At 36.8% G+C, this 10,906-nt stretch overlaps 1 protein-coding gene and 1 pseudogene across 1 annotated transcript; both read right to left on the bottom strand.

Moving 5' to 3' along the window:
- Positions 1 to 433: 433 nt before the first annotated feature.
- LOC107465166 (26S proteasome non-ATPase regulatory subunit 4 homolog) lies at positions 434 to 3,743 on the bottom strand (annotated as a pseudogene).
- On the bottom strand, positions 3,687 to 4,785 carry LOC107465167 (histone-lysine N-methyltransferase ATXR2-like). The gene is made up of 3 exons (XM_021131061.2): positions 4,613 to 4,785; positions 4,202 to 4,314; positions 3,687 to 3,758 (listed from the first exon to the last, which is right to left on the bottom strand). Exons 1-3 carry the CDS (start codon positions 4,771 to 4,773, stop codon positions 3,748 to 3,750), a joined length of 285 nt encoding a protein of 94 aa, XP_020986720.1. The 5' UTR covers positions 4,774 to 4,785; the 3' UTR covers positions 3,687 to 3,747.
- Positions 4,786 to 10,906: the final 6,121 nt, after the last annotated feature.

Consider the following 10,906-nt stretch of genomic DNA (forward strand, 5'->3'; position numbering starts at 1 on the left):
TTTCCGTCTGTAATTACAAACAGATTTTCAGACGGATTTTCCGTCTGTAATTACAGACAGATTTTCCGACAGATTTTTCGTCTGTAATTTGAACTTTGGAAAATTATCCCACGTTGTGATTACAGACAGAAAATCCGTCTGTAAATCCGTCAGTAAAGTAAAATATTTTTTTTATTTTTCCAATTACAAAATAAACTTGTTTTCATACAAAATAAATATAAATTTAATATGAATTTTTATCTAATTTGTTCAAATATTTATAATATTACAAAAAATAAACAAATTCATCGTATTATAAAGCTAAAAAAAATTATTATAAACAAGCAAGTTAATATAATTCAAAACATAAACAAAGTATATTATCAACTATAATCCTCAATATATTGTTCAAACATACTAAATTTTACACAATTTTACATATATTACAGAAAGATTAACTGAATTCTTTCTCAAAAAATGGACATGAATCAGCATCCATCAGCCATATTTGCATGAATTCTTCTGCCTATGGGGGGAAGAAATAGAAAAATAAATCTGCCTAAAAGAACAAATAGCACCAACCATCATATCATTTGTCTTTGTCTCAGCTTCTGAAGCTGATGCACTAGCACACTCAGTCATTGTTGCATCTTGTGAGTTGGCTTGCTGCTCACCACCCTTCTCTTGTTTAGAAGCTTCTTCTGCAGCTTTTTTTGTAGTTGCTTCCTGCCTGGCTCTCTCTTCTTCCATTGAAACTCTTAAAGCAAGAGCTAGCTCGGGGTCCAAGTTTGGATCCACACCGAACTCAAATCCAGATACACCACCAGCTGCAGCTGCTGCTGCAGCAGCTGCAAATCCACTTCCACCTTCACCATTGCCAGTAAAAATAGGTGTGCTGCCACAAAACAAGGTTACAAAATTACTTCTCAATAGAGAAATCAAATTTGTTATTGTACTACAGGAAAGAATTAAAAAAGAGTCGGAGCAACAATGAATCCTCTAACACAAAAAAAAAATAGGATGACAGAATAAGTATGACAAATATTTCACGAGAGCCATCTAAAGCATGCCATTTTTGCTACTTGGGTTTGGCAAAGAAAATATATGAAGGACGAGCCAATGTCTATTTGGTGAGCTAGTAAATAATTGGGGAAAGGATTAAAAGAAAAAGCACAAGAGTCCAAAGCCCCAAACTTCAATCAGATTGGAAGAAAACAGAACAGAATTGGATAGAAGCCGAGCAGATAATAAACAAATTCCTTAACTCACATGTATATCAAAGAAGTCCTGGATCAAATGGGAATCCTTATTAAAAAGTAAGAAACAGAAATAAAATAAGATAAATTGAATTCACAAACCTTATAAGCACATCAGAAAGAGCATTTGTACCAGTTGGAACATGAACAATGTGGCTGGTATCATTATTGTTTACAGCTGCAAGGAGTGCTTCCAGCTTCTCTGTCTTCCCCTTATCTTCCTCGCCGAAATTGACAATGTCAAGTGCAACATTATTCTTTTTTAACTTTCTTCTAATCATCTCCAATACTTTCTTCTCATGCTTGACAGGACTTTAGAAACCATGAAATGAGATAATTAGATGAGAAAATAGCTACAAACAAATGAATTAAATATTTCAGAAAGGGACAATTTTTTGTACCTTCCAGCAAAGACAATAATCCTTTGTTGCTGCTTCTTATTTTGCCAATGCTTAAGAGCCAATTATGCCACCTGAATGCCAGCGGCTAGGTTCATATCACCACCTATTTCTAATCCTAAATCAGGAAGAAAAATCTTCCTTCGGTCTCCCCATACCTGCTCAGACAAGGACAAGAAGAAGGAGCCAAAATCAAGTCATAACAAGAACAGGAAAGAACAAGAATATGCATGCAAATTCCAGATAAAATATCTCAGCAATTCAAATATATAGTTCATAAACAAACTTCATTCTATACTACAATCATAAACAAATATAACTCAGTATATGATGCTCTGGCTGATAGAAGATGATGCACAAGTGACAAAAAGAAATTAGTCAATTTAAGGAACAAAATGCCCTATCCTGCCACAAAACATTAAATAACATTCACCACAAGCTTTGATTTCATGAAAGACATTCACTACAAAACTACCATCCTTTTATCTCAAACAATTCTTCTAGAGGCTCCCCTTTATCCTTTTGTCTAGTTTTTGGTGGATTCTTTGGGAAGGAGTAGCTGAAAAATTACAACAAGTCAAGAACCATTAAATAACAAGTGTAAGAAAAGAAACATTTGATAGATTTAAATTTGTAGGAGAGAATGAGCACCGTTTTCTATGGTACAAAAATAAATGAAGCTCAGAATTGTATGTTAGAAACATACCACTACAACCTTAGTGTTGGTCTTGGTCCCTTTAAATAAAGCAACCCTCTATACAAGTTCATGTTGCAATGCTTTTATCTGAAAATGAGTTTCATCAAAAGGTTTATATCATTGCAAGAAAATAAAATTTAAATTTGCAGTCTAAATATCTCAGGAAGAAATAAAAAAGATAAAAAAAATTGAAGAATAAATATTATTGTAAGTATTAAGCAAATGAAAAATCAAACTCAAATATACATTAATATAAACAATGGTATTATATCGAAAGAGTATGCTCTGCAAAGGTGTCAGCACTTCAGAAATAAGCACAATCTCATGATTATATATATATATATATATATACACAGATATGTATGTATACTCGCTATAGATACATATATTGCATGTGCACTGCATATATACTGATGTTAATTAGCATAGAGAAGTGTCATGCATATGAATCAACTTAGTGCATGAATTGTATGTTTTGTAAGTGAAATATGTTGTAGCAATATACAATTCCTAATTCAATTCAGATGTACAAATAATACTATAGCAATTAATGAAGTATAGTATAAGTTATATGAATAAGACACGCAAGGTAGAAAATAGAATTATCTTCAAAATATATAGATAAAATATTAATTAAGATTCGTTCTATGCAACTAATGTCAATTAGAAATTGTTCTTATTAGTCCAAAAGGAACACCTTTTCAAAGAAGAGAACTGAATTGAAGTGGACAGTCACACAATTCAGATCCTAATTAAGGGATTAAACCATCAAATAATCCATTAAAACACTACAGATAGTGGAAGCAACGCCGTTAAAAAAGCATGAAAAAGTAGCATTAGAGAAAATTTTGTAAAAAGCTTTTGTCATTTGGCTATAACTATCTGTAAAAACAACTTTTGAAGCGCTCCATCTACGAAAAGCTCAACTTGCTATATATCCAAACCGTAAAGGAAACAAGAAGCCGCACCTGAACTCAAATTCCGAGTTTTGACCCCGTAATTTTTCCATGAAGCATACTTGTGGAATACATAGATCAAGATTCTAATTGCTGAGTTCCACACATAAATTCAGAAACAGGGGAAAGATTGAAACTTCAAAGTCAAAACCAACCAAAATTTAAAACTGCCATTGACCAAACCTAAACTCATTGAACATAAGGATTGAAACAATTGCCGACTCACCATATGCAGTGTATATTTCAGGTTTATTATCCAACTTTGCAGCTCTCACGAATTCGTCATATTCATGTCCCTGATATATTTGCACACAAAAATTAGCACAGCCCAGAAAAGTGGAAACACTAACAATGAGTTGACATAATAACAAATGTATGATACTTTGTCAGAAATTTCTCTGCCTTCTTTTTCGAATTTATCCTAATAACAGACGAACCAGTCTTTTTCCTTGCCCATATCACTATATCATCCCTGAAATCAACAGTCCCAATTTTAGTTGACATGGCCACTAGATAAAAATGTTTAAATAGTTCCACCAATATAATTGACATGACCAATTCTCAAGTTATTTGTGCACTGTGAACAACATTTTAGGTAAATGTGCATCTATTCCATTAAGCTAACATCAGTATATCACTATATTCAAGTTATAAACAAGCTTCTAAATAGCATAAAGAATTAGAAACACTAGTAAACATAGCAAAATAATAACAAAATCATAATGACAAGTTCAGGTGTATAGATGGTTCATTGAAATCACTTGCCTTGACACCAGAGAATTCAATGTAGTTAGCTTCACTTATGAAACTTCTACTTCACTTATGGTAAATAAACAGGAACATAAAAAAAATAATATATTCTGAAGAAATTTAGATTGTTAAAAATCATTGATTTCCAAACAGAAAGAATCTTACCATTAGCATGTTTATTGAATTTAAGAAGTGCCTCCCTATGAGCGGGATCAGACCTCTCGCCAGTGCAGAGTAAAGAATGCGAAGATTCCCAGTCAGCCTCTGCACCTGATGTGCTACAGGCATTGACAACATCATCAAAACAGATTATTCCAAAGCACAATCCAGAAAGAATAATTTGCAAGAACCGGAGCATGGGTTGATTTTTTCATAATCTCCAGCCGAAGATAGAAATAGTGGTATTGTGTAGCTTTCTCATTGTACTGTTGTTTTAGAACTCAAGTTAACATACATTATTTACAAACATTTTCATAGAACTTTCACAGCACTTATTTACTTCTATTCCCAAGTAGGAAAAATTACAAAACAAAAGCATTATACACCCTACATCATTTCAAACAACTACAACCTTACCTGCAATAGTAAGCTTCTCCACAGCCGCCCAGGAAGAGGAATTTTATCTTTGGAATTGCCAGAACCACATTGATGAGTTCCCTGATCCTCATCTTCAGATGATGAATCCATCTCATGGAAGTTTTTTGACAAGCTCGAAGAGCTTCCGACATCACATCCATGACTCAGAATCCCTTAATCCCTGGAGGTAAAGCCTCCTTCCAATTTGAAGCTCTATGAAACCAATAAAACAAAAGCAGAAGCTATATACAAAACAATCAATCTGCAAAGTAGTTCATACACACAAAAGAACAAATGAGAAAAAAGAATAAGTCCTAATAAACCTAAACAAGCAAGACCAAGATAAATACAGAAGTAAATTAAGAAAAGCAAAAACCTTGTTGAAAGAGTGTACAGATGGAATAGAAGAATTGTAGCTAACAGAGCTCGATAGGGTTACGGATGTACCAGATCGGGTGGTCCACCACAGGACCGTGCTCCTCATCAACGAAGAAATCATCACGCGAATTATCCTGTGTTCGAAGATTCAACGGTGGCGATAAGGATCTTCTCCTCCTTCTGAAGATCCTCGCAAAGATTGCATAGCAAATAACAACGAAGAAAGCAGCTCCGATAACAAAGAGAGCAAGGACCAAGTAGGGCGAGAGCGCGTGGCTTTTTCCATGGTCTGATGTATCGTCTATGGGGAGAGGAGGAATCGGTGGCGATGGCGGTGGCAGTGGCGGTGGTTGGGAATAATAGTAGTATTGGGGTTGGTGATGCAGATTTTGAGGCAATCATCACAGTTTGAAGAACAATTCTGCTCCACGTGGCAGAGGGACTCAGATTTCTGGCAAGAGTTTTCTGCAATGGTGAAACACCATTTCTGGAGAAATTGTGGTTAGTTAGGGTTCTAGGGTGTGAAAGAAGAGAGAGAAAGAGAGAAGGAAGGAAGAAAAAGAAGAAATATAGTTTTGTGTGCGTGAAAGGAGTTCGATAGGCTTGGGATGAAATTAGGTTTAAATTAAAATTTTCCGACGGAAAATTTTAAATTACAGACGGATTTTCCGTCTGTAATAATTTAATAAAATGAAGCATTTTGTCTATTTAATTACAGACGGAAAATCCATCTGTAACCATTTCCCACGAAAAAAATTAATTTTACCGACGGAATTATCGACGGATTTTGTTTTCCGTCTGTAATTTATGCTAATTCATTTTTTTTGTTTTCCGACAAAAAATCCCTCTGAAATTCCGTCTGTATTTCTGTGGGATAAAATCCGTCGGAAATATCCGTCTGTAATAACTAATTTTCTAGTAGTGTGTTCTATTCATTTAGTACTATACAGTTGATTCAGTTTAATAACGTGTTCGGTTCATTATGCAGAAAGATGTTTTGAATTTGATTTTATATAATGGATAATGTTCCATTCACTTAGTACTATATAATTATTTCACCTTAATAACATGTTCGGTTCATTCTGAAGACCAGGTGTGTTGTGGATGAACTAATAAGGCGTTAAGCAGTAAGTACAGTGAAAGCTGAATATAAACTAATTACAATAGAGATAAAATTATAAAGTAGAGACACAAAACAAACATATGCATGTTAAAGCCACTAAAAATAAAATCCTCAAACTTATGCAGTCGTTGCTAATATTAATAATATGCAAATATTGTACAATCCCTTTTGAATTTCATTAGCTCAACAACACATCTCACAGATCTAGCTATAGCAGAGAGCAAAGAGGTTGCATCAATCATAACAGTTGCATAAGAAATTCACCATTTTTTATCTTTTTTTTTACAATTTCATTACAAAATAGACTTTATTCGAATGAAAGGAGATAAATATATTTAATGTGTACATATGCGTACGTTATAGTGCGGCTTTTCCTTCTTTGTCACAATTGTCTTCTTCATTTTTGCTGTAAGGGCAAAAAAATTTGGTCAATAATTCACTCAATACACTGACAAGTACAAGCATGCACATTTTAATCAAGTAAATCAAAACAAGCAACTCCACTGAACCGAACAACATTCATGTGCTGAATAAAACGTGATAAAGATTTAATCATCAATAAAAACATTTCTCCATACACAAGAACTCAACTAAACACACTAACAATCAAGTAAATAAAAATGAGCAACTCCACTGAACTGAAAATATTCACGTGCTGAATAAAATGTGATAAACATTCAATCATCAAGAAAAATATTTTTGCATCCAAAAGAACTCAACTAAACACACTAAAAATTAGGTGAATCAAAATGACCAACTCCACTTAACCGAACTCCATTCATGTTTTGAATAAAACACGATAAACATTCAATTAGCAAGAAAAATATTTCTGCTTCCAAAAGAACTCTACTGAACACACTAACAATCAAGTGAATCAAAATGACCAACACTAATGAACCGATCAATATATCACAGAAAGGAAATAACAACACATTTTCTATTCGTATGCCCTATCTACGCAATAAAAATGGATTCAGAATAAGCCGATCTAGTAGAAGAAACTCAATCCACTAAACCTTAAATCAAACTAGGAGAAACGCGTGTCTTGAGAGAAATTAAATGAACATAATAACGACAGTTTTTCTTATACCTTGCAGAGTCTCTACTATTTTTTTTGTTTTTTCTTCTTCCTTTCGAAAGCTTGACGCGATTCTGGAGTATGAGCAATTTCCACAGAGAACACGATGGAGGTTTGAGAAATTTTGAGAGAAATTTGAACTTCTCCAGTGGCGGTTTTGAGGTTGAAGAAGAAACGTTGTTTCATAATGAAGGAGAGAAAATGTTTCGAGAGTTTGGGCGTGTGAATAACACTCATTTAATCGGATTGGATTTTTTTGGAGTTGGGCCAGCTTGGATGGAAAATTACATGGATGTGTAGCATGACTGATAATGAAAAAACTTTGGTATCTGTTCCGAGGGTTACCTGAAATTGTAGGTCGATCTCGGTCGAGATCTTCTGTGTTGGTCGGAACCGACGTGTCCGGCAGGTGTATAGCGGCCGGAGCTGGTGTGTCCGACTTGTGGGACTGAAAGTGCTGCTGATCCTTCGTCCCCGGAGGGTGGGGGGTACCTGCAAGGGACTCCGATGCTTAAGTTAGCAAGGGTATTAAGCAGGTATTGAGTAGAATCAGAGTATGAGTTATACCTGAGTGCTCCAGTGTATTTATAATGGTGAGGAGTGACCTTTCTGGAGATAAGATAGTTATCTTATCTTATCTTATCTTTATCTTTGAGTGAGGTCATCTTATCTTTAGGGGAACCGCCTTTATCTTTCTGGGCTTTGGCTGCCTTTAGATTGGGCTGTGTTCCTTCATTTTGGGCCTGCTTTGGGCTCCTTTGGCGATTTGGCCGGGCTCTTTGAGAAGAGGTTGTATTGTCTTGTCCTGAAGAGGTCGGTCGCTTTATCTGTAGAACATCCCGGGTCGGACAACTCGACCCAGGATATGAATAGTGCCCCTGCTTGAGCTCGGTCTTCTTTTTGAGATCGAGTCCTTGACTTTGGTCTTTCTTTGGTGAAGCCGAACTCGAGCATTTTGTCGATTCCTTTGTAACAGCTTTGAATGTAGAACGTTTCTTCTAAAAAGACGCGCGCTTTTATATCGGCGCTTTTTTGGGAACGTGCGAGGGTTTAATGCCTTCTTTAATTTGAGCATTAATTGCCCTGTTTCCCTTTGGCTCTTTACTTTAATTTTGAAAACCCAGAAATGGTTTCTCTCCTTTAGCCTTTTTGTAACTTCTTTTCTCTGCTCTCTTTGCTTTCTATTCTTTTGTTTGCGCTTCTGCGACATTGCTCTTGTTCGCATTTTTGCTTGTGAGAGGGCGTCCCAGATTTCGTCTCCATCTTCAATTTCCTTGAAGCTTGCTGTTCTTTTTCAGGTAAGTACTGGCTTTCTTGTAGCTTCGTTTTCAATTTTTGGTGAAGCTTTGATTTTGCATGTTTGAAAGTTTGAATTTTTTCGAGGTCTTGTATTTGCTTGTCACTGTAACATGTTTTTCCTATCTTTCTTTTTGGCTTTTCCGTTGAGGCTTTCTAGGGTTTTATTGTCGCTTGTGGTTTTTTCCTGCCTGATACTTAATAAGAATCTGCGTCTGTTCCAAGCTTTGTTTGGAGATTTGCTTTTTGTCAGATCTTAAAAAAAGGTTGCATCTTTAATGATCTCTGCTTGGCGTGTTTGGTAGAATGTAACAATTTTTTGTATTCCTCCTTGAAGGAAGGTGTTCCGAGGGTTACCTGAAACTGTAGGTCGATCTCGGACGAGATCTTCTGTGTTGGTCGGAGCCGACGTGTCCGGCAGGTGTACGGCGGTCGGAACTGATGTGTCTGATTTGTTGGACTTGGTGGTGGTGCTAATTCTGTGTCCCCGAAGGGTGGGGGGTACCTGCAAGGGACTCCGATGATTAAATTAGCAACGGTATTAAGCAGGTATTGAGTAGAATCAGAGTATGAGTTATACCTGGGTGCTCCAGTGTATTTATAATGGTGAGAAGTGACTTTTCTAGATAAGATAAGTTAGTTATCTTATCTTATATTATCTTATCTTTGGGTGAGATCAGCTTATCTTCAACGGAACCGCCTTTATCTCTGTAGGTTGGGATTGCCTCTGGATTTGGGTCGTGTTCCTCTATTTGGGCCCTTTATTTAGGCTTTCCTGTTGATTTGGCCGAGCTCTTTGAGAAGAGGTCGGATAGCCTGACCTGAAGAGGTCGGTCGCCTTGTCGCTAAACATCCCGGGTCGGTCATCTCGACCCAGGGTATGAACAGTGCCCCTGCTTGAGCTCAGTTCTTCCTTTGGAGGTCGAGTCCTTGACTTCGGTCCTTCTTAAGTGAAGTCGAACTCAAGCATTTTGTCGATTCCTTTTCTTTGAAACCCCGAAAACGGTTTCTCTTCTTTTGCTTTTTTCGTAACTTCTTTTCTTAGTTCTCTCCACTCTTTGTTTTTTCGTTTGCATTTCTATTTTCCTTGTGGTGCGGCGTCATTTGGTGTTGGAGCTTGGGGTCTTTGTGTTTCTTCCGGCGACATTGCTCTTGTTCGTATTCCCAGATTTCGTCTTCCTCCTTTGGTTTTTTGTTGAAGCTCGCTTGTTCTTTCCAGGTTGGTAATAGCTTTTCTCGCCTTCTTCGTGGCTTCGTCTTTAATTTTGGTGAAGTTCTGGTTTTGCATGTTTGAAAGTTTGGATCTTTTGCAATCTTTTACTCGTTGCTGTGATATGCTTTTCATATCTTCCTTCTCGTGGTTTTTCTTGGAATTTCTGTTGAGGCTTTCTGGGGTTTTACTGTTGCTTTCTGGTTGCTTTTGATACTGGTAAAAGATATGTATCTGTTTCTTATTTTTGGAGATTACTTCCTGTCTGATCTTTTTTCAAAAAAGGTTGCGTCTTTAATGGTCACATGCTTTGTTGCTTTGGGAATGTTTTGTTTGGTAGGCTCTGTGATGATTTGCTGTGTTTTTCTTTTGATAAAAATGCTTGTTGCTTTGAATCTAAAGGATGTGATCTGGAAACCTTGCATTATTGCTGCCTCCAAAGGATGCCCCGGGACTTTGGTTTAAGTCTTGGGGTTTTCCTTTTCTTGCTTTTTATTGCCTCAGAAGCATTGACTGAGTTGTTTTCCCCTTTGTCCGAGATGTTTGTAGTAACCTCATTTTCTTTTCTTACTTGTAGGATTTAGTTGGCCCCATGTCTTCTCGCAATAACATTGTAGAGATGTCTTCCAGAGTTCCCGAGGGGATGTCCGATTGGCTGGACTCCCTTGTTTTGTTGTGTGTTTCCGTTGTGGACGCTGAATTTTGCACAAAGCTGAGGAAGCGTCATAGGATTTGTGGTAACAATGCTCGCGAGGGGGATTACGAGCTTGTTGCTCCTGATTCTGATGAGAGGGTTTGCTTTCCGACTTCCATTGAGAGGGAGCGTCCCTTCTTCTATGCCTATGAATACTTTTTCAGCCAGTTGAATGTTACTTTTCCTTTTACTGGTTTTGAAACCGACCTATTGTGGTCGTGTAATATTGCTCCATCCCAGCTTCACCCCAATTCTTGGGGTTTTATTAAAATTTTTCAACTTCTCTGCCGTGAACTAGATGTAATACCTTCCCAGACTCTGTTTCTTTACTTGTTTGTTTCTGCCAAGCCTGGCGGTTCTTCAAAAAAGAAAGCTTCTTGGGTTTTTTTCCGCTCCGCTCAGGGCCATAAAGTGTTTGCGATGTATGATGAGTACTTTAAGGACTTCAAGAATTACTTCTTTAGAGTTCGAGCTGTTGAGGGGGCCCGCCCCTTTTTTCTTGATGAAAATGACGA

This window comes from Arachis duranensis, chromosome 9 (assembly GCF_000817695.3).
Source record: "Arachis duranensis cultivar V14167 chromosome 9, aradu.V14167.gnm2.J7QH, whole genome shotgun sequence".
In the NCBI taxonomy this organism is placed as follows: domain Eukaryota; kingdom Viridiplantae; phylum Streptophyta; class Magnoliopsida; order Fabales; family Fabaceae; genus Arachis; species Arachis duranensis.

Coding starts and splice junctions, on each gene's coding strand:
- LOC107465167 (XM_021131061.2), bottom strand. CDS start 4,773: ATGGATGTGATGTCGGAAGCTCTTCGAGCTTGTCAAAAAACTTCCATG. Junction 4,315..4,612: donor GGAGAAGCTTACTATTGCAG/GTAAGGTTGTAG, acceptor CAATGCCTGTAG/CACATCAGGTGCAGAGGCTG.